Source organism: Sorex araneus, chromosome 1 (assembly GCF_027595985.1).
Source record: "Sorex araneus isolate mSorAra2 chromosome 1, mSorAra2.pri, whole genome shotgun sequence".
NCBI lineage: Eukaryota > Metazoa > Chordata > Mammalia > Eulipotyphla > Soricidae > Sorex > Sorex araneus.
The window spans coordinates 245,097,327-245,121,776 of NC_073302.1; the positions used below are offsets into that span (position 1 = coordinate 245,097,327).

A 24,450-nucleotide genomic window follows, 5' to 3' on the forward strand; every position below is an offset into this window, starting at 1 on the left:
AATGACCTTCATAGGCTTACAGAATCAAATGTGTGGATGCAAACTTATTCACAATGAATTAAAAAAAAGTCACATGGGTAGTTCAAATAGCATTTATGAAAAATAAATCTTCCTTTGAAAAAGATTCCTATAAATCTTCTTCTGAAAAAGATCCCTGCCTCCTCAGTTCATAAACTTCTCATTTGCCACATTTCAGGGATTGTAGCTTTTTGAGGCAATGGTTCTAGTACTTAATGCCATTTTTCCAAATACCTTTATTGATATTACTTGGTTTGCTAGCTAACTTTAGCCATTATCTACTGACTTACCTTTATGGAATAATTTTAGTTACCTGCTGCTCATTCTGCTCGCTGTACCCACTGATATTATCTCCTTCCTCACCTTATCAATATGCAATTTTACTTATCAACATACAATTTTATATACTAACAGCTATAAATGATATTCAAAGATAAACCATGTGGACCATTCCCCAACCCATGTTCCTTACAGAGGGTAAGGAACTTGCCTTGCCTGGACTGACTCTGTTGCAATCCTTAGCATGGGAAGAATCCCCAGGAGTGATCCCTGAGCCAGGAATAAACCTGAGGCAAAGTCAGGCATGGCCCCAGCCTCCCTGCCTCTCCCAAAATAAACACAAGATAAACTATGTGGTATACTAGGGCTTCTTTCCTTTTTCTTTCAACTTTTGTTTTTCTTGAGTTGGTAACTGTACTAATTTCACTTACATTTACTTTTAAAGTACAGACTCACACACGAGCCTCTTTCATACAAATGAGAAATTTTGTCTTTCCTTCCATTCTCTCTATATTTTTCATTTTAATGATTAGAAATTATATAATTTTTCTTTAGGTCTTCAATTATTGACAAGGAAATTGAGATATTTTCTTTCAAGATAAGCCAAAGGAGCCATCTCTAATGCAGAGACATCTGTGATCAATATAATTACCAAATGAGAGCTTAATCTTACTAAAGGAGGTACCTAAGACTATTTCTCAAGCAAACTGATCTCTTGTAGAACAGATCAGGTTAAATGAGGAATCAGACAAGTAGAATGATTAACATTTACTTAAAACTTAAAAATTAAATGGCATTATCAAGTATTCTGAAACTCTGCCATATTGTCATCAAAATGCTGCACAACTATAATTCATGTCATGCCGTTACTTGTGGTCGTCTTTTTGGTGGTACTAATGTACCACCAAACTCTGTCACAGTATTATTTGCCTCTCAGTAGTTAATTCTGTAAATTTCATCTTAAAAAAAATTAATCTCTTTAGATTGCTGCTATCCAATAGAGCTTTCTATGAGAAAAATGATCTGTATCTACAGTTGAATACAATAACTTCTAATTCATATGACCACTAGAGACATGAATGTGGCTAGTTAATACTTATGTAATTTGAACACTTTTTAATACTTAATTTAAACACTTTCTGTGACTACTGGCTACTGTATGTCTAGACCTTCTTGCTGTTTTCTATATTCTTGTACAGGTGTTGCCTCAGTATGTTCATTTCTCCTATAAATTCCTTTTTCTATGGTCTTATTTCCTGGATCCCATGTCCTGAGTGAGCTAAAATTAATCAATTTGGTGAATCACATCCTCCAGTTGTTTTCTGTAAAAGTGTTACATGAAAACACTTTTGAGAACTAATATACATGAACATTTCTATTTTCAATCTTATCTTATTAAATGAGTGGACAAAGAAATCTTCGTTCAAAATTTTGAAGGTATTGTTGTGATGCCTTCTTGGTTCTAGAACTGCTTTTGAGATAATCTTTCCTTCTGAAATTCTTAATTTTTTTCCCTCTCTGAATACTAAAATTTCTCCATGCTCTCAAAGCTGTGTTGTTGGTATGGGTCTATTTGCAACCTTTGTACTACACAATTCTGAAAATTCAAACCTTTCAGTTCTATGAATTCTTCTTTTATTTTAATACCAATTTTCTGATTTATTTTTCAAAACCAGTATTTGATGGTAGACTACATAAACTTGGTCTCCGATTTTCTTGCATTCCTCTTCATTCTCTCAGAATAAATTTCAATTTTCTGAACTCAACTTTTTTTCTGACTTCTACATATATATCCATGTGCCTCAAATTCCTAGGCTTAGATACTGTATTTCTCAGTGTTTTCTTGCTGATTTTTTAAAATTAAGCTAAGTTCTGCTAAATCAGATTCTAGTTCTGTGTTTCTGCTTCTGGGTATATATCTGTTTAATCTCTTAATTAAATTTCTCCTTTTAGGAAGCAGCAGAGGTTAATATTTGTGTTCAATGTCTATTTTTACCAAGAAATCCACGTTTCTATTCTCACATTACAAGATCTCCAAGGAAGATGTTCCCAGAATTTCTAGTGCCAATATTTAAGTTTTTACTTCACATAGTTAAATACAATTAAGTCTGGTGAAACTGTCAAACAACCCACAGAAACAGAATAAGGAAGTTTAAGGTAAAATAAGGAGCCATAATATGTAGATAATGATTTGTTAAAAGCTGAAAACTAACAATGGAACAAAATGAAAGAAAAACATTCAAAATGTTATGTTCAGAAATTACCTGTCATGTTCAAATACTTTCTGCAACCCTCCAAAGCACTTGTTGCTGGAAATCTGTTTCAATGCCATTCTTCTCCTATGAGTGAAGATTAAACTCTTTAATTTTCAGAGAATTAGTTATTGAAAAATCTTTTAAAAAATTATTTTCAAATCAATTATCTAAACATACAATGTTAGGGTTGGGGAGAAGAAATAAAAATACAATTGTTTTCCACCTACCATTTGTCCACCTGTTAAAATTTCTCTGATAAATAATATGACAAAACTGATTTTTTTGGGCCAGACTACTAACTTCTGGCTCTGTGCTCAGGAATCATTCCCGGCAGTGCTTGGGGGATCACGGTGGTCCCTGGGATCAAAAACTTGGTTGGCCACAAGTCATCAGTCTTACTCTCTCTCCAGTCCCCATTTCAAGTACATACACAACTTGTTAATCACTTGATAAAACTTCAGTAATTTGGTATGTTATTACTACTTCAAAAACAAGTTCTAGCACATATGCTGCCCGAGCCCATGTGCTGCTTCTGCCCACATTGCCGCCGGCATCTCCCTTCTTGAGATGTGTACTTTCATGCTTTTGTGTTGAATACTGGGATGTGTGTAGGAGCTCTCGCCACCCTTGGAGAAGCCCACAGTTCTCTCTTGAGCGCATTACACTCTGTCTCTCTCCTCCCCTCTCTCTCTCTACCCTCTCTCATCCCTCCCCCTCCACACCTTCAAAAACCCTCCAAATAAAATCTATTTAACTTAAAAACAAAACAAAACAAAAATCAAGTTCTATGTGTGTACACTACCCAAAATTCTTTTTAGAAAGTGGCAGAATATAAGCAATTTCAGAAAAAAAAGTCATGAAAAATCTACTTTTCAACTGTAACAAAGTTAAGGAATTGGTAGCACTGATTATGGTTGATTCTTAAATAGAAGGAAAATGGCATACTAATAATTTTGATAACAAAAGAATAAATGTAGTGGTAAAAGCAGTACCATATGTTAAAACAAATTACTCATCCTATGAGTTTTACAGAAAAATATACACAACCTTTAAATCGATATTTCTCTTTTAAAACAAATGAACAAATAAAATGCTGTTATAAATGTAAATTTTTTGTTATAAAAACTTTCACTGGGTTGAAGTTGATAATGAACTCTTCTAACAAGCATCTTAAATTTTCTTTATTCGGGGGATGAGGTTTGTCACACTTGGCAGTGTACAGGGCTATTCTTAGCTCTATGTTCAGGGATCATTCCAGGATTGGGGGACCACGTGTTGGAGAATCATATCAGGGTGAAGTGTGTACAAAGCAAGAACTTTATCTTTTAGGCCCTTTCAGGCACTTGTTAAATACCCTTGCTTTTTTTGTTGTTGCTTTTGGATCACACTTGGCAATGCTCAAGGTTTACTCCTGGCTCTGTCCTCTGGCATCACTCCTGATGTGCTTGCGGACTATAGGGATGCCAGGAACTGAACTTAGTTCGCACCTGTGCAAGGCAAGCACCCTACTCACCATACTATTTCTCCAGCCCCTTGTAAAACACTTTAGAAGATACTCTGAAATGGATTCATTTTATAGGACTAGGATTATACATCAATTTGATAAGAAATGTCTTTAAGAATTATTATTGCCAGCTGTTGTTTATAACCCCATCTTAAATAATGAACTAAGATACTGTAGGATAACATGGGGTTTGTCCTTTTAGCCTTGCCTAAGGGAACTTAGTTTACCTTAGAGCAATGTCCTTTCTGTATGGACACAGGAAGACAGTTAATATTATGCTTTGTAACTTGGGAGCCGATTGACTCCAATAATATTTACTCCCAGGCATCTGCTTTCCTAGCACCCCAGAAGCAGGGTCCCAACGAGGCACGGAATAGACCCAGGGCAAGCTGTGAGCTACCCTGGCCAGGAATAATTTCTGAGTGTAAAGCCAGAAGTAACCCCTGAGCATTGCTGGGTGTGACCCAAAAAGCAAAAAAAAAAAAAAAATTCCTACTGTCTGATATTCCAAAAACAGTAACAAGTCTCAAGATGGAGATGTTACTGGTACACGCTCAAGCAAATGGATGAGCAATGGGATGACAGTGACAGTGACTGTCTTCCCAACTGAAAGTTGAACTAGTTCAAGACCAGACCACAATCATGCCAAAAGTATCAGAATATTCTATTGAGGGAGTGACCCAGTATTTTTAAAAACATTTTTTAGAAGGCTTTGGGCCACAGCAGCAATGCTCAGTGTTTACTCCTGACAGTGCTCTCAGGAATCACACCTGGAGCAGCTCAGGGGGCCCTTATGGGATGCAGAGGACCGAACCTTGTCAGCTGAGTGCAAAACAAGCACTTTACCACTGACTGTACTATCTCTCTGGGCCCCAAGCCTCAATATTATTGTCTATTCCGGTGAACCCAAAGCCTGTTCAACTTGGAAAACCACTTGTGTAGAAAGTTAAGCCTACTGTGTTGTGAGACTAGGTACTGGAAACCACTAAGGTAGGGAAAACATGGTACTTAATTGCATACTGCCCAAGGCCCCTGTAAGGCCATTCAAATTTCTGTAAACTGGAAACTAAAGGGCCGACCACTTAGAAAAGACAAAAGAATGAATGAACAGAACACCATGCATTTAACTGCAAATTAAATACAGAATCTTGGAGGCAAGATCCCAAGCCGTGTTTGCCCACCGGCAAATTTCTAATCCACCTGGCGGTGGGGGCGGATACAGCAGCCCTGAATTCCAAACACCTCGGGACTGGCTCTCCAAATTGTCCTCGGTGGTCCTAGCACTTTTCGTGGTGGTTGTTCCCCTTTTCTGGTCTCCCTTTCTGTTCGAGTTGACGGTATCACAGTCATGCCTAATTCTTGTTGGGTAGGTCTGAAGTTTCCACCCCGCCAATGCCACGACCTAACAGATGGCTCGGGAGTCGGGCTCTGCAGATTGCAACTCGGGCTTCCTCGCGCCCTCCGGACAGGACTTGGACACGTCCCGGTCACTGGACTGAGGCTCACTTCCCCTTTCTTGGATCTCCAGGGCTTGTTCTGGGGCTGAGCCCAGGGGCGGGCTTCGAACCCGCGGGCTGGGCTCTGCACCCCGTGCGGGTGGGGTGTGCCACTCCCCGACGACGACCCCGCTCAGCAACTCCGCCCCGCTGAGGGGGCGCCCACCACGCACGTTTCCTCGGGAATCCAGGGGCGCAGCGCCGGGTCATCGCCCCGCCGCGGGAGCTGCCCGGGGCTGGCCAGCGGGTCTCCCCGCCCCCCGCCCCAGGGGCGGACCTGGCGCCCGGGACGGGCTGCGCGTGGCCACTGAAGCTCGGAGGCCCGTTTCCCCAACAAACCCCACCTGACCCACGGCCGCCTCCCACCGGCTTGGTGGCAAAGGCGGGAATGTGTACAGTGGCGAGGCGCCAGGGAAAGCGAGCGAAGAACCCGCGGCTTCCCGGGTTACACCGTCGGATGCTGGGGAAGGAGAGGACGGCTCGGGACGGGGGCTCGCGCCTGCTGGGGACCCGTCGCTCGGCCCTCGCCCTCGGCTCCCGGGGCCGCCGGCTCTGCGCTCGCGCCGGACACTCTTGCCGCTGGTCTCGGCACGAACCGAAACCGGCCAGGCGGGCGCGGGATCACCAGAATCGCACAGGCCGAGTGCATCCGGGATCCTAGCAGAGCCGCACCTTACCTCGGGCGACAGCAGCGAGGACGCTCGCGGCGCTGGCGGAAAGGCGGAGCTTTAACATGGCCGCCGGCCCCGCCCCCGGCCCCGCCTACTCATCCCTTTCCGCGCGCCTCTTCCCCGGCTCCGCCCCCGCCTCGCCTCCCACTTCCTTTACGGCGTTAGGTGGGCGGCGCCTCCTGCTCCAGGCTGATTCCTGCGGTTCGCAGAACCTGTCCCCCTCACCCTACCCTGTGGCAGGTCGAGTTTTCCCAGTGACCCAGGATAAATGCTGCCAGGTCTTTCCACTTCGCCTGGCAGGTCGCATTAAACAAACATCATCTTCCTCCTCTCGAAATTTGCTTACACCGAGCTAATAGATGCAGGTTGATTATCTTACAGCAAATCTTCTGATTGACTGTTTGCTTCCTTTGACTTTACCTGTCAAAGTTAAATCTAACTTTGTAAAGGACCAAACATGATGGCCTCTCAGTATCTGTATTACAAATCTTAATGCCCCAAAGTAGAGAGAAAGAGGGAAATTGTCTGCCATTGAGGTGGGGGGGGGGAGGGAGTGGCATAGGAGGGGGATATTAGGGACATTGGTGCTGCAAACTGTACACCGGTGGAGGGTTGGGTGTTCAATCACTGTATGACTTGAACTCAAACATGAAAGCTTTGTAACGACTCATGGTGATTTAATTAAAAAAGGGAAAAAATCTAACTGTTGTAAATTAAATCTAACACTAAGAATGCTCTAAGGGCTACAGAGATGTTCCTGGAAAGAAGGCACTGGCCTTATTTGCTGAAGACTCTGGATCCTGACACTTCTGGGTGTTGCCCCAGCCCCCAAACTTGTATTTTTAACCAATAGCTAGGATAGAAATAATATAATGTGAAGAGCAGACAGGTTTCATAGGCCTGCAACTCAGAAGAATCCGGCATTTTATTTCGTTCTCTGCTTGGTTACATTCTATCCCGTGCTACAGGGCTAATTTTTTTTTTTTATAAAGCAACCTGTACTTTCATTTTGCACTCTTGAAGATAATGTGGCTGATCTGCTGAAATAACTCACAGGTGTAACTACCTCTATGGAAAGTGAAATTTTAAACAAAGATGTCACTGGAGATTAATTTCCAGAATCTGTCATGTGACTCATGCCTATTTTGCCACAGTGACCTGTGGACTTAACTTGTGGGTCTGTAAATCAATTGAGACTTAGCTGAAGATAATGTTTAATCAAAATAAAATGCTGAGTGAAAAAAAATGCTAGAGTTAAAAAAATGTATTATTCTCTAAACAGAAATCACTGAAATAGGGATTTTCTTGGATTTCACAACTAAAAAAAGAAACAAAAAATAACAACTTGCAGGTTTTTAAAAACTGATACAAAATATTTCAACAAAGATAAAGGATGACTATTATTGTTATGGACAGACTAGCCTAAGATTAGCAAGCAAAAAGTCTTGTACTGAAGTCTTGTGTTAATAAAGTATTATTAGAACTCAAATTTCACCCAACAGAAACACAATTGTAACAGATACAATAAGTTTTTATTTCTTTTTTAAAGAAGTGATGTTGTGATACCTAAGTGACAATAGGGGCCACAAAGACTGCTACAAAGAAATTGGTCTGAGGGTAGAGTAAATAAAGATGCAGGAATAAGCACAAGAGTAGAGGTAACCATAAGAACAGAAACAGCAGCTAAGTTCAAGAGAAGGAATAAAGTATTAGAATCAAAAAGAATTTGCTAGGGCAACTAGAAACTAGATCATGTCAAAATTTGCAGCATTTCTCTAAGTCTATAAATATCTAACAAAAATGTATAAAAGAAAGATGAACTCACAATAGCAATAGTGATCAAAAGTTCCTGGAGCGAGCAGACACCACGGGCTATACTAGCTCACAGAGGACAAATGGAGACATTACTGGCGCCCCCTCAAGCAATTGGTGAACATCGGGATGACAGTGATACAGTGATTGAAGACTGGAGAGATAATATAAAGATTAAAGTGTCTGCCTTGAAACTGGCCAGACATTGATTCAACCCCCAGCACCTATTATGTTCCCTGAGCACCCTATAGCACTAGGAACAAACCCTGAGCACTGCTGGATATGACCTGAAAGCAAACAAGCAAAAATGAACTCAAATGAGAACTAGCGTTCAGCATTTGGCCTCTCACAGGTCTCTAGTCCAGGTTTTCAACTTTATTAATGTCTCTTTGGCATCATATGTCAAACATGTCACTGGCAACAGTTAAGGAACACTTCGTTCATTGGTGGAGGGATGGGTGTTTGATCATTATATGACTGAAACTCAAACATGAAAGCTTTGTAAGTGTGGCTCATGGTAATTGAATTAAAAAAAAAAAAAGGAGCACTTTGCTTCCTGATGATACTATGTTGAGAAAAGCAACCTACTTGCTTTTTGGGATGATAGTGGTACATTCTCAACCCACCAAGTAAATTAATAGTTCCACCTCAAATGTTCATTTATCAACAATGATCAAATATAGTTATGGTCACATATATAATTTTAGAATCATTTATATAATTCATGTATTTAATACACTATTATATGTGTGATATTTAAAAAACATTTTTTTCTAAATTATATGAATTATAGTTAACAATTCATTAAAGATGAAGTATGGAGTTGGGAACTGGATGAGGGAATGTTTCTTATTTATCAAGATAGGAGTTGCAGCATTCTTATGTGGATCTAAACCTGCATTTAGAATTGTAACATTGAGCTACATAGACAATGTAGGTGGCAGATTGAAGGTCATATTGCCTTTATGGCAATTACTGGTTAATAGAATATTTTTCCCGGGAAACTTTGGTCTTTTTCTGAAATTATTTCAGTAAAACAGTGCCACCCAGTATTTGTTAGAAACCCAGTAAATTACACTCTTAATATTGGTTATCAAGAATTGAACACAACTCATTTCCTTAGACATATATATTTTTAAAAAGGCCTTACAGATATAGAGCATCTCTTGTCTTAAACACAACAGTCCAATATTTGTGGTGCAGAGAGGCTATCTCTATTGGAGTGGCCATTTTGATTTTTAAACATGAATTCTGGGGTAATCTTGCTTTACTAATCTTAAGTTATTTCCTCTGATTTGACTCATAACTCAAAATCCAAGCTAATGGGTTTTTCACAAATTGGTTCTTACCACAGTTTTCCTGCTGATGTCATACCCCTCTCACCATTCAAAAACTTACCTCCAAAACAATTCAATGCAACTCTGTATTGCAGTTCCCTTGTAGAGCAACATCTAGAAAACTCTGCACCTTGTGTCTGTCTTACCGGGACAGGGGGTGCAGATCATTTCCAAAGCTGCTCCCGTCTCCTTGCTTACAAGTCCAATGCCAGGGAGGAACATTTCAGATACTCAGCTCCTATGTTTAAAACCTGCCATATTCTTCCCCCCATCCCGTTTCCTCTACCCCTACTCAGAGAAGCTGTGATAAAACTTTAAAAAAATGCAGAACTTTTGTGCCAGGATTTGGAATGCAAACATTCGTACGTTTTTTATTTATGTTTCTCCCTTTGGCTAGCCCATCAGTCACAGAGGGCATGGAAAGTCAGATGTGGTTTATTCTAGAGCCCACTTTACACACACCTCAACACTCAGAGTTTGAGGCTAAACCAAGTCCAGATACTCCCCAGAGACCAGGCTTGATGGGGACTGATCTCTACTAAGTGAGGTCTTGTGGGAGGCAGATGACTAGACAACCAGTCCCATGATGCTCTGAGCTCCAGACCCACACAAGAAGGCTTGGAAAGGCATAGGTGTAGCCATTGGCAGGTCTTGGGCATGGTACCCACCTGTGGTCAGTGCTCTTTGAACTGAGTGGATAACTTTCATGCAAGTCTGCCCTGCCAGACTCCCTCTTCCATGCTCCTCTCCCATGGCTTCTCCTGCCTATCATAGAGTCAGTCCCATATGGGCCTTGTAAGTCAACTCAGAAGGCAGAAAGTCTGTAAAGCCAGGCCTTCTGCATCGTGCACAAGACCAAGATGACTAAGATTTGGGTGGGTAGGGGTGGGGGGTCTGGTCCTGGCATCTAACAGCATTCCTCATCAGAACTCCACATAGATTCTCCTGACTCGCAGATTTGGATCTTACAGGTACAAGCGCTGACAGTGGAACTGGTTTCGATTGAGTTATGAGTGATTAGGGAAAGAAGACTGGAAGCCTGAGCCATTGTTTTCATCTGAATTAATCAAAGGAGCTGTTATTTTGCCAGAGGCAGATTGGAGCAGTGCAGGAAACTGTAACATCAAGTGAGATTTGTGGGCATGTGATCAAGGTGCCTCTTCACCCTGCAGGGCTGATTTCCAGAAGGCAGATGCAGACCTTCAGGTCTTATTGCACCCCAGGCTTCCTGGAGAAGTGTCTGGAGCCACCAGCTCAGGGATGGATGGAAGGTCTCCTGGTCTCTTCGCTCCCCACCTAGCACCCCTATATAGTAACTCTGTTTTCAGCTGTTCTACGAGTTTTGGTTGCAAGTAAGATTTCCTTTGGGAGAAAAAAAAATGTCTGGATACATATTTTCATTCTCCTAATTGTTTATGTATATAATCTACATACACATATGGAGACACACATACATTCACACCTGTATATTTTTCACACTGAATGATTTTGTTCCCACAATGACACTCTGATTTCATCAGTGGCCATAATCATCTTTTACATCAGGCAGGTAAGTCAATCAGAAGACAGTTTGTACAAATTCAAAGTTTTAATGGTTATTAAATAAGAAAAAGAAGGATATTTGCAATATGTACATTCTGTCCACTTAGGATACTGTCAGCTGGCCATGCACATTTTATTGCACATATAAACAGCGTAACAAGAATAGTGATGTTTTAGCCATACAAGGACTATATTTAGAATGGAAAAGAAAGCCACTTTACAAAATATTGAAGCCTTCTGTATTATACAGCCAACTTTAAGAAAATACTGAAAATGAATACTAAAAGAAATATCTTACTTTCGAAGAAAAAAATTCTCTAGCAACAAGGATTACAGCACTTCCCCTTGATACAGATACACATAAAAATATATATTTCATGACTCTGCATTCTGAATGCCCATCAAGACAAAGCTATCAAAATTTCTATTTCTGAAATCAACCTTTGACTATTGCTTACAATGAATATTCTCTTTGTTCAAAAATGCCTTCTTTCTTTACATCATTATGCTATTTAACAAAACAGGTATTTGTGCAGCACAGGAAAATATTAAAATAGATTTTAAGTTAGGTTAAAGTGCACGATACATTCAAAAGGAAATAACTGCTAGCTGCCAATCCTAAACAAGTGTTTCCAATAACCTGTCCAATCTTGTCCAGAGCAGAAGGCCCTCTAGGCTCTGGCTGGGAATCTGTGTATATTGTGTATCATCCTGCCAGTGTCTTTTTTTGACCTTTATATTTACCTTACAAGTTGTGGTTGCTGCTGCTCTTAAGGCTTTTCACAGAGGTGCAGAGTCAGTCAGCATTCACAAGACTTTGGAGTTTCTGTAATTGCAGGGGAAATGCTCATGCATGGAACTTCCCAAAAGCGGTGAGTTGTGAGCTGTTTAGTGAAGCCAAAGGTGAATCTCAGACCAGCACAGGTCCCTTTCCTTTGCTGGCTCTTGCTTTACTGGAACGTGCGCCCTCCCAGGTGCCTTCTGCCTCACAAACATCACTTACTTAACCTGGCTTTTAGCTTCCGTAGGTCGGAGCTGCGTGAAACTGCCCCAGTGATTGTATGTTTCACCTTTCTGACTTCACAGGAGAGATCAGGAGTCGTGCAGTGTTGTATGGATTTCTTAGAAAACCACCAAGTTATAGTAAAAGGAGCATGTTCACAGTCTTAGAATCGCTTCCTCTTTCAAAATTTGCATTTGTGGAAGTGCTGATTTCCTGATCCAGGTCCTATATACTTTAAGGAATTCTTCATCAGTCATTCGAAGCTGCCCTTAAAAAACTTTCTGGTTTAACACGAAACTTCTCATCACCTCCATTTTCCTACACCATTTCCTTATTATCTTCCTTTGGTGCTAGACTTTCTTTACCTAAGTTACAGTGCAAAATTATACTTCAAGACACACAATGCTAACACTTACTTCTGCATGTTAAAATGTGAGTGTTTTATGCATAGCAAAATAAGTATGAATCCAAAAAATAATTGTTCACATTTTTTCTTCAAGTTTAATATATCTTTTTTTTCCATCACAACTATTTACAAACAACTTTGGGGTGCTCTCTTTCTTAATTTAAATCAGTTCATTGTAACATGGGACAACAGGGCTGCTGGAATGCAGGAAACTGGATGGAATGCAGATATATAAATAAGACTGATGTTCCATAAAACAAAGTGTAAGTAATGCCTCCTCAGAAAAAACAGTTCTTGTCACAGAAGCACCTGTTTTAAAATTTTTTTTTCTGAGTCATATATACCAGAAAACATGATTACTGAGATCTAGGATGACTGCACACCAAAGAGAATAGGAAAATAACTCAATATTTATAATATTAAAATAAAGTGTTTAACCACAAAAAAGCAGTAATAAAATAGTTTCCTAATTTACAATTTGCATCCAAAGGATGAATAACAACTCACTAATAAATAATATTTATATAAATATTTTTTGTATGTTGAAAATAGTTTTTTTAAAAGGCAATGGTCTCAAGAAACTTCTTGAAAAATTTGGTGGTCAAAAACCTGATTGAGTGTCCCCTCCCCCCCACTAAATACACAATAGGTTTGGTTTCAATAAAACAAATGCATCTTGCAGCAAAAACGGTTGTGCTTGGTGTTTCAGTAATGGCAGTGGGTGAGTGTGGAAGGGATGAGGAGGCTGTTAGAAGGCATTGATGTGTTGCTCGGTCCTTTATCACCATCTCCTTCACTGGTTTCAAGATAAATACCTGTCACGTTCTAAGGCCAGAGGTCAGAGTTGAAGGTAGAAAATCTTCCCTTTTGTCCTCCCTTCAATGCAACTGGAATTGGGGAACTGAGAGGCAGTGAATGGGAGGATGGAGGGGAACAGATGCAGAGAGGAGAGCAGAGTCCAGGATCTCAGGATCTCTGATGGGGCAAGGGTGTGAGCCAACCCAAAGGAGAAGACTTGATTTCATGTGAACAGAGCCTTCGTAACAGACACGTCTAGTAGTGCTTGAACTGTAATGCCCACTTTGACCAGGCCTTTCTCTTCAAGGATGTGATGGGGTAGACATAGTTTTTCCTAAAAAGAAAAGAGAAAATACTGATGTTTATATGCTCATACTACAACCAAAGATCTTGCTCTCCCACTCTGTAGGCAGTGAGATTGAGCTTTGAAGGAGGCCTTAACTGTCTAAAGACTTCTGAGCTTCAGTCTCTACTTTTAACCCAATACCTTTCAACTCAGAGCTTTTCCACATTAGCACAAGTCGCAGTTGCTCTAGAAAGGTTCCCAACCAACCTGAAATCTAGTAAGGATCAACATTTAATGTTAATGACATTACATGCAGTCTGTTGGAAATCACACACCAAGAACATACTAACTTATATTCTTTTTCTTGTCAGATATTGGGTCACACCTGGCGGTGCTCAGGAGACCCTCATGGTGAGTTGCCGGCAGTACCAGTGACTGAAGCAGGGCCTGTTCATGCGAAGCATGCACAGTACACCTTTGCGCTCTCTCCTTGCCTCCTCTTTTTTATTTAAATTGTTTTTGATTCTTACATTTAAAGCTTACCTCTTACAAAGGAAAACTACCAATCTCACACATATTAAACAGATGTCACATAGTCTTGTACACAGATGACATACTAGTCTACCAACCATCAGCCTTGATTTGATTCATTTTATTTCCGAGGATGTCTATGTTCTGAGATGGGTAAGATTTCTTCATGGTTTACAAAACAGCCTTGTAAGTTAGCAAGTTTTAAACTAAGTCCCTCAATAGCCTCTCCTTAAGATTATTTAATAAGACCATCAAGGATACACATGTCCTGCAACTTTCTCACATTTTATTTTGCCTTTGGGAAATGTCTAATATGTTCCAGTCAAGGAAAACAATCTATATACGTCACCTAGCTATAGAACTTTGCTAGTTCAATAAGCTGTTTACAAAATAACACCATGGTTTGATTTTACACACTTATTATCTGTCCCAGTCTGTTACCAGTCTTCTTCCACAGGGTATCTCTTTGGCTGTGAAAAGACCCTACAGCAAACATTCCTTTTGCTTGCAATAGCGTGTTTCCCAACCGAAGAGCATTGTTTCTAGGCAAAGTCCGAATGGCTCTGCTTCATATCTAGGCAGTGGAGTATTGGAGCCTAAAGTCAGTAATAGTCTCTGATTCCTCTAGACTATTGCTTAAGGAACCATATCTTCCTGTTTCCTCAGTGCAGGCCTTTCTACACTGCCAGATGGAGTGTTGGGTTCTGAAAAGATCTACCAAAGACAGTGTCCTAATTTCTCCAATCACTAGATCTACTGCATCTCAAACCCTCTCTTTTTCTACTCTCTCAACCATTACACCATCCCTGCTTGACTCCATTAATAAGTTGTGGTGAATTCAGAGTATCCCAGAAAGACCCTGGGACATGGCCACATTTCAAAGTAAGATAACTGGTTCTTGAAAGCACAATTTTAGGCAGTATTTCACATGGAGCATAGGTACTAAAATAGAATTATCCTGTCATCAATGGCATTTTAAGCAAGCATGCAAATTTATGTTGTTTTCCAACTTAGTAGCCAAATGTCCATCAGAGAAGGATGAAAGATTCTGTTTGGTGTGTAATCTGGACAGTGAGTCATGATGGTCAGTGCTTTGTCATGTCACAGGAACCAGTGTCCACCCTTTGATGAAACAATCTAACAAGGGCTGTGAAGTCACTGAAATGTGGCATTTTGTTGCTAAGGGAGCACTTACAATGCCCGATCAACACCAGACTTGGTAGGGAATTTTATGTGTCTCATAAGTATGGTTAAATTCCAGTTACATGCCATTACTGGAGAAATGTAAATCCTCACTTTATACCATTTGCTGAAATCAACTCAAAATAAAGAGTTAAATGACAAAAATAAATATCCTTCCTGATAGAAATATAGATACATATTTAATGTTTTCTCTGATAATGGAGAAGGATTTTATTCCCTGCAAAGCCTCTTTTAATCACAAAAGAAAAGATGAAAGCAATGATGTGTCTAAATACTTGAAGCTTCCATGTGATAAAAAATAAATTAAAGCATAAATAACTGCAAAAATGTGGTTGGATCAAATTAATGAGGATTTTGTAAGACATATATATTCAACACATCAGTGAGAAAAACTGAGCTCAACAGAAAACTGTAGACGGTGACAAGAATAGACATTTTGGAAAGAGTGATTTTCCCAAGACACACTGAACAAGGCATTTTGCTTCACGGCTTTTGTTTATTTATATTTAGACCCAAGGTTCCCACCTCCATGTGGAACACAGGGTTTGGTGTTAAAGGTTAGCAAGGTGTCCTAACTGGAGTCCTGCGTCAATTAATGATTGATTCAGCTCCACTTATGAGTGGTGGCTGCAGAGGTCTGAGCTGAAGGTCTTAAGTCAGAAATCAGGTTGGGAAGGGTTGAAGTTTCCAGACAAATTGAGTCAGTTTCTTGTCATCCCTTCTCCTAGGCTTTTACTTTTCCAACTAGCATTTCCCACCTTCTTGGTCATTTTTGCTCCTAAACCAGACCCAAGATTCTTACACCCTTTTAACCAGCCAAGAACACAGTAAAATATACTCCTGTACTCTCTCTGCATCTTTCTTTAAACTCAGATTCCCGAAGAAACCCAAGATGCCCTTGGATTACTGATAGGGTTGGGAATACCTAGCAATAGGGTCGTAGAGATAATACAGGGAAGAAGATGCCTGCCTTGCACATTGTCAACACAGGTTCAATCCCTGGCACTGCTTATGGTTCCCTGAACATCACCAGGAGAGACCTTGAGCACTGCTGGGCGTGCACCTTTTTAAAAGAAAGAAAAAAGAAAAGAAAATACTACAAAAAATAGCATAAAGTAATGGCAACCTTTTTTTATATATATATAAAAACATGGTCATTCTGGCTTCTGTCCCAGAAAACTGAGTTGAATCCTCTGAGGAATAATTTGAGGCACTAGTTGGTAGGAGGAGTGAAGGGAGCCTGCCAGCAATGAGGTGGGACGCATTACACTTGTAGAAGAGATCCCTGAAGTGTGCTAAGAGTTGGAAGAACAAAGTAACTACAACAGAAATGCAGTTTGTTTTGAAAAATGACACAGGAAGGTCCCCTCACCTTGAATACAATGAACATAGGGTGGGGATGTTGGAATTTTGCCTTGACTTTAAATGCATTTAAGTCTCACTGTCCCATGATCTTGTGGCTTCCATTGGGAATGTGGCAACAGGCTTGCCTAGGGTACCCAGGTGCACTTTTTGCTGGGTTTCTTTGGAAAACATGTAGTAGACCACAAAAGAAGTGCTCTCTGGAAAAACAATGCCTCTGAGCCCTCCTGAAGAACTTTTAAGTTTTATGCTGCATCTGCAGGAGTGAAATCAAATAGTTTTACTCTATCACCTCATCCACCCCTCTTGTGAACCACAGTGAATAGGCTGGGAAAGGCAGGTAAAATGGAAAGATCAATTGCGCACTCCGAGGAAAGGCCAGCCCCTTCCTATATGCCTGCTGTCAATGCATTAGATTTTCTTTTCTTTTTCCTTTCAGTTTTTGGGCCATGCCTGGCGATGCTCAGAGGTGATTGCTGGCTCTGTGCTCAGAAATTACTTCTGATGGTACTCGGGGGGACCATATGGGATTCAGGGAATTGAACCTGGATGGGCTGCATGCAAGGCAAGCACCCTACACATTGAACTATTGCTCCAGCCCCCTGCATTAGATTTTTATTGGTTACTTCTATACTACAACCAAACAATAGAGGTGTAGTATCTCTATTTTATAGCTGAGAAAACTCTCTATAGCATTTAAGTAACTGTTAACAGCACTCAGTTGGTTAAATACTGGAGTCAGGACTTGAACATGGGTCTCATCACTGAGCTTAGCTCTTTCCAGATCAGAAGGCTACTTCCCAGAAATTCCCTGATTGACAGGTGATAAGAGTCTGTGTGTGTGTCCATAAAACCAGGGAAAGGATGTGACATCCTTGGAATTCTATTGAGGGGCATCCAGCAAATTCCACATCAGGTGGGGAGCAGAGAACTCTTCCAACCCGGTGAAAGGCATAAGTGCTGCTGCTCAGCATCCCCAGCTTTCCTCTGTAGCCAGGCACACACATTTTTCAGGAGGAAAACACCTCTCAAGTGCATTGCTGTCATTGCCCAGCGTCTCTTTCTGTCCTACCTTATGTAAAATGTTTTAGTGGTGGAGCAGGAAAGGTAGTATAGGGGTTACGACACATGCTTTGCATGTGGCTGACTTTGGTTGACCCTTAGCACTGCATAACCCCTGAGAACCACCAGGTATCCTAGGAGACCCTGAGAACTCCCAGGGTGTTACTAACAATCCCTAGGATCCTTGGGCCTTTGCATTGGTACCAGCCTATTTGGCTGAATATTGGAAGGGCCCCCCAAGCTCAGGACCACCTTCTGAGCACTCCAAACAATATAGCAAAACCTTTTTAATTGCAATAGAGCTATACCCGTTCATTTAGGGAACATCTTTGGTTCTTCCAACCGAAGCAGAGCTGAGAAGAGGTATCAGAGGCTATATCTAGGGCTTTCCAAAAATATTTTCCAAACCTTGGTCTAGACTGTGGTTTCTTTCTGGTTTGGGGATCACACCTGGTGGTGCTCAGGGTTTACTCCTAGCTGGCTGTGCCTTGCGAATCATAAGGAGTACCTGAGATTGAACCTGGGTTGGCTGCATGGAAGAGCAAGCACCCTACCTGCAGCACTGTCTCTCTGGTCCATTGACCGTGAGCTTCTTAAGCATGGGGTCATGTATCACAGTCGTCATGTTCCCAAGGTGGAGGATGGGTTTTACACGTGCTCTCTCAGTGTCAGAGCAATGAATGAGTGAACACAAGTATATCGAGAATGGCCAAGAAAAGGAACTGGATACCATTGTCTACGTTTTGGTTTTTTTTGGGTCACACCTGGCAATGCTCAGGGGTTACTCCTGGCTCTGCACTCGGGAATCACCCCTGACAGTGCTGGGGGGCCATATGAGATGCCCAGAATTGAACCTGGATAACTGTGTGCAAGGAAAACACCCTACCCACTGTACTATCACTCTGGCCCCTGGACCCATTGTCTTAAAGGAAAAAAAGATATTCACATTCTACATACCTATGATTTTAGGGTCAATTTACAAATCTGAAGTTTACTTTTAATTGCTTTTTGGGGAGTTCCAGGGACCAAACCCAGGTTTCATACATACAAATCATATGCTGTATCACTGAGCTCCATCCTGGCCTAAAACCTACTTAAAAAAAAAAAAAGAAAGAAAGAAACTCCTGGAATAATCATGTAAAACTATTTTTCACCTAATCCATTTTCAGATTCCTGAAATTTTAATTGTTCGGTACCCAGTAGGTGAAATGTCCTTTGGCCTATGAATTTTTGTTTTTACAACAGATAACTCAAGTCACCAATGACTACATTTAATTTGTTACTCACCAACAATGGCATTAGGAGATGAAGTGCCTTTCTGAACTACTCTCACTGGTAATGTTCCTACTTAGTTGTCTTAACTTTTGGAAAGTAGCACTAGGGGGTGGGGTGATTTCTTTCATCAGAACCTTTTCTTGGGGGGGAGGGGGTTGGGCTTCCAAGCAATGCTCAGGAGCCCTGAGATTCCCCACCAGTAGTTCTCAGCCAGCCAGGCCAGTAGTCCAAAATTCAAGAACCTGAGGATTTTTGCTGTTCAGGCACTTTAAATCAGGATGGTCCAGACTGCCCAGTAGTGCTGGGCCCATACCTAGTGATGCTCAAGGGATCATGTGGTGCTGGGGATTGAACCCGGGTCAGGCACCTGCTAGGCATGTGCTCTAAACACTGTGCTATTTCCTTCCTGGTACCATTTCTTTCTTATTTACTTCAAAAAACACTTTTCTTGTTTGGGGGGCACATCTAGCTCTGCTCAGAGCTTATCCCTGTCTATGCACTCAGGGATCACTCCTGGTGTGACTTGGGGGGCCATATATAATGCCAGGAATCATTTCCAAATACTCACTCTGGACAATAACTGAGTGCTGAAAGGAGGTAAAAGGATATACGTGATAAACTTTCAATATCTGCATTGCAGACTGTAATGCCAAAAGGCGGGGGGTAGGGGAAAAGGGTAAAGAGGGAGGGAGGGAGGGAGGGAGGGAGGGAGGGAGAGAAAGATAGAGCAAGAGAGAGACAGAGACAGAGAGAGGGAGACAGAGACAAAGAAGAAAAGTGTGTGTCATAGAGACAGGCGGGTGACGGTGGTGTTTGTAGGGGAACTGGGACATTGATGGTGGAAAATGTACACTGGTGAAGGATGTTGGAACAGTGTAAGACTGAAACACAATCAAAAGCAACTTTGTAACTGTATATCTCACAGTGATTCAATTAAAAAATAATAATGCCATGGATTGGATCTGGGTCTGCTACATGCAAGGCCTTACCAGCTGGACTCTCTCTTGGGCTCCCCCTTTCTAAAATGAAAACATTTTATTTATCTTGTTATTTTGGGGCTTACGCCTGGAAATAAATGCTCAGGGTTTACTCCTGGCAAGCCCCTTACCTCCTGTACTGTCTCTCAACCCATCTCCATAGTTTTAGTGTCTATCCTAGAGAGCCACATGTGAGTCCTGAGTTCTTTTTTAAAAATAAAGCAACAAAAGATATTAGCTAGCTGTCAATTTTGTGGAAATCCTGACACTGATTGGCAAGTTGCTACCAACTGGAGGTGGTGGTGTTCTTTCTGAAATTTTCTATTTCAAAATGAACATGTAAATAAATATCCGGTTCTTATCTCAGACATCGGAAGAAGTACTGACAAATGCTGTTCCTTGTGGAAGGAAAGAGGTGTTCCTATGTACAGATCATACAGCAGAATGCCTAGCCGCCTCTCCCATGATGCTGGCATGGTCAGGCATCCCCATTCATGCTGCGGCAGGGGCAGGAGGCAGCTCGAAGGGGTGTGGGCCCCGTGGGAAAGACCATGGAGGGCTTTATCTTCTGAACAGAAATTAACAGCTTGACCTTGGGCAAGACAGTCAACAGGCAAGTTCATTTAAAGTCTTGCCTCAAGGGCCAAATTTAATTGTATGTGGCTAGTTATGACACTACTTGAAAAAGAAAATGCCATCCGTCAAGCCCCAGGAGGAGCAGCAGCACATCAGCATATGACGTGAATGACAAGGAAAATGAAACTGTGCCCAAAGAAGGCTGTGGATGCCAGAACTGAAATAGAAAAGATCTAGAGATTTACATCAAGTTAACATTGAGAATGAAATCCGACCTCACAGGGTTGTTCTATCTACTACAATTTTCTTTCTTTCACCTAATAAAAGTCATCTCTCTGCTTTTCCCCATAAGGAAGGTGAAAAAAATCAAAGAGTGGGAATCATTAAAGGGGACCCTCAGTGTGCAGCAGAACTGAATGGAACTGCGAAGAGCTTCTCTGGGTATGCACAAATACAGGAATCAATGGGCTGATAAAAATTTGGAACAATACCCACAATGTGTTTATTAAACAACTTACAGCTCAGGGTGCTCTTTAGTCATTGCACAACAGGGATTTTATTGTGTTACATATTAAAGAGTACAAGATAGCACCAAAAGGCAATTCATCAGCTGCAGATTATTTATACACAACTGTGGTTAATTAGATAACTTCCATAGACCACGCTTTTCTCCCACCAACACAAAATCAAGAAGAAAACTCTTTGTTAACTCAGGATATTGTCATGTAATGAATGTTTCCTGTTAGAAAAACCTGATTTGATTTAGCAATAAAGACTCTTCTATTATGTGGGTTTTTCATATTCTCAAGTTCCATGGATTCATGGAAGTAAGTGTCCATAAAAATAAAACCATCTTCTTAGTGGCCATCTATTGAAGATTACCTGCATCTGCATCTCAATACGCTAGAAATTCATCTTGAGAAAGTTAGTGCCATCATCTCTCCCATATATAAAACAATACTTGACAACCAGATGTAAACCAAATCTTAGGGAAGACTATTGTAACCCTAAAGCATGCCCTTTACACATAGTAATGACAAGGCAGGCGAAAAAATAACTTGGCTTAAATAATATTCCAATTTTTCTTATAAGTACAAACTAATCACAATGCTCCCAAAGCAGATACAATCATATATACTTTAACCTTATTTAAAAATAAAGCAGTTTGCTAGTTAACTTCTCTGGGAATAAAAAACTAAATGGAAATTTCAAGTAATCAAAGAAATTGCAGTCTTCTAAAATCAGAACAAACCTATTACTGGCTCCTGCCATAGAAGTTCAAACTTCAGGAACAAAAATGTTCCGTGACTCATCGATTTAGAGACAAGTATAGTCAAATATGTCATATTTTGGGCCTTCAATTATTATGCTATGCAACCAAAGGCAAAACAGTCCCGTACATTAATTAAATATAGAAATCTTTTCTGGAAAATACTTCTTTAAGTGTTCTCAGACAAAGACCCAACATAGCCGAAGCAAAGAGATAGGAAAACGTCTGCGCAAGCAAAACCTCCAGGTGGCGCTCTAACAGCAAGGGACCCTTTCTTCCTCAGCGCTCCTGCTGCACAGCCTCGTCACATGCAGGGGGGCAGAGGGGCTCTCCAAGTGCAAGTGCGTGGCAATCCGCGCTGGCTGCTCTTACATCTCCCATTGCAAGAAACAGGGAGAAATGCAACTGGATGTGCAACAAAGCAGCCATTCTCCAGATGATATTTTTCGAGTCAGACAATAGTGGTATTAAGATTTTGATAGGCCAAATTGAGCCTCCCCAAAGAGCTGTTTTTCTAATTCATCTGTAAAGTGGTCACTCTATAGCTCAATTGTCCAGGCCTATACTCGAATCCAACTTTAATCATGACCCGAAGAGAAGATTCCCATAGACTAGATCCCCTCTGCTCCTATTTCAGGACTTCCTTCTTCCACTCTACCCAGAGCAGCGAAGCTCACCAGGAGAGAGAAGAGGAACTGCATAGCACTGCTACTGACACGAAGCAGACGAGGAAGCATGAAGTACAGGTACATTTTTCCTTCATGTTTCTTGGGGGGGAGTAGGAAGGTCGAGAGCAATTATTTTACTGGGAATTGGGTTCTATAAAGTTTGTGCTTGTATTGGGAAGCCCGACCTGTAAATGTTCGGCTTCAAAACTTGAGGGGTTACTAAAGAGATCACAGGGATGGACACTGGCAAGGCAAAGGCTCAGAAGGAGGGGGCCCCTGTCAGGGACTGGGGGGACAGAGCAGAGAGCTGGATGCACATGCAGGCCTTATGCAGAGAGAACATTCCAGCGGTAAGTGATATAGATCAGCACGATAAAGAGAATATGGACAAGACAGAAGTTTATAAGGTCCCTGGAGCGAAGGGCAGAAGTTGGTTGTGGGGGTTTCTCCCCAAGTGCCAGCAGAGTGTCAACAGTCTTTCGAATGTGATGAAAATCCAAGTGCAGGATGTCATACGGAGAGCAGAGGTCAGCCTATTCCGAGGGCAGCCATTAGAACAGAAAGAGACAGTGCATACAATTAAAAATACACAGAAGAACAGCTGCAAAGAAGCACACATTTTTGGTTACTAGGAAATGGCAATTCCAGTTATGTCCTTACATGTGTCCAAAAATATACGAGGCTTTATGTTTTGCAATTACACATAAGAGGCTAGAGAGAAGCCTTCTTAGATACACCATAACAATGACAGAGCAGAACTATCTTCTCATATGGGTTACTTTGTAAACTCCTCAGGGAAGACCCTCACCTCTATGCTTTGTCTACTTGAGAGTCACCACGTAAAGAGAAAGAACTCCTCTTTTATCAACTAAATGCAAAAACAAGATATTTAGTCTTCTGAATTGACCTCTAGATGCCTATAATTGTCACAAAGCAGTTTCCTGATGCCCTGAACTGTACATGACCACAACTAAAAGCCAACTGGTTATAATTGATAACACACCAGTATGAAAGAGAACATATGACTATCTCAAAAGTAAAAAAGTATTGAAAATATTTGTGATATATTACATAAATTAAATTTAATGTTTAAATTAGGCAAAGCATTTCGATATGCACAATATATAGTTGATAACATACTTTGCCACCATGCTACCTGTTATTTTAAACAGATTGCTGAGAATCACATGCAAATCACAAAAACACTGAAAGATAATCCTGACAGAGATTCTATTTTGTTGTTTCCTTTAGAGTTTGATGTCTTCGGATAAGGAGGAATACTATAATATCAACTGGGATGAATGAGATAAAAAACATTCCTATCTTAAGTTATGAAGGTAGTCTTAACAAGAGACTTTCTGAATGATATTAATAAATCATGCTAGTTCCCAACGTAGTGATACTGCAGTAGTGATGCAAAGGGTGCAGGGGTGACAAGGAATGAGGTAGGAACCTCAGTTGTTATTGGGAAGGTGGGTATTTTCCACTTGTTTGCTAAAAGAAGCTATATTTAAAAGGAAGTGTTGAGTAGATTTATATTTTCTGAAAAGGGAGATTGGGTCAAACAGATTTTGCAACCGCATCTCTGTCTACTCACGTTATATATCTTTTCTCAGTGGATTCAAATGCTTCAAGCTACCACAGTAATTTCTCCAAGCATTAAAATAACTACTCTGGCTGGGGATATAACGATGGAGCACATGCCAGGTTTAATTCTCCATATGACATGACCCCTTCAATGCAGAGCACTGAACTGTGTGAAGGTTTCAATTTGGTCAGTGTAGCTGGGGAGTGACCCCAAGATCCACAAACACTCCTACTACCAGCGGGTATAGCTTCTCTAAACCACACAGACACAGACACACACAGACATACATATACATACACAGACACACAGACACACAAACACACACACACACACACCTACACATAGATCGAATCTCATTGGGAGAACAACATAGTAAGTGAAGGATTAATAGGCGTCAGGAAAGCATCTATGAAGGAGTTTTCTATTGCAATAAGAATTTACTATTGCAATATTATGCTCAACCGTGAAATCCAAACAGCAGACATAAGAAAGAAGGCATCCACAACTTGAAATGCTATTTTCACAAACTTT

The 24,450-nt window shown here is 41.0% G+C and overlaps 2 protein-coding genes across 5 annotated transcripts in view; both read right to left on the reverse strand.

The window, feature by feature from the left end:
• ESD (esterase D) overlaps positions 1-6,299 on the reverse strand; it is a 36,711-nt gene extending 30,412 nt beyond the window's left edge. The window contains exons 1-2 of the mRNA XM_004604573.2: positions 6,230-6,299; positions 2,562-2,636 (exon numbers count right to left, since the gene is read on the reverse strand). Of these exons, the coding sequence (XP_004604630.1) occupies positions 2,562-2,629 (68 nt within the window). The 5' untranslated portion in view covers positions 2,630-2,636; positions 6,230-6,299. The remainder of the gene's footprint in view (positions 1-2,561; positions 2,637-6,229) is intronic.
• Positions 6,300-11,080: 4,781 nt separating this feature from the next.
• Positions 11,081-24,450, reverse strand: part of LRCH1 (leucine rich repeats and calponin homology domain containing 1) — a 198,897-nt gene continuing 185,527 nt past the window's right edge. For 2 of the 4 annotated variants that reach the window (XM_055131747.1, XM_055131735.1), the window contains one exon: positions 11,081-13,455. In XM_055131747.1, coding sequence (XP_054987722.1) covers positions 13,345-13,455 — 111 coding nt within the window. In that variant the 3' untranslated portion in view covers positions 11,081-13,344. Of the gene's footprint in view, positions 22,865-24,450 lie in introns of all 4 variants that reach the window. The other 2 variants (XM_055131741.1, XM_055131729.1) reach the window with 1 other exon arrangement.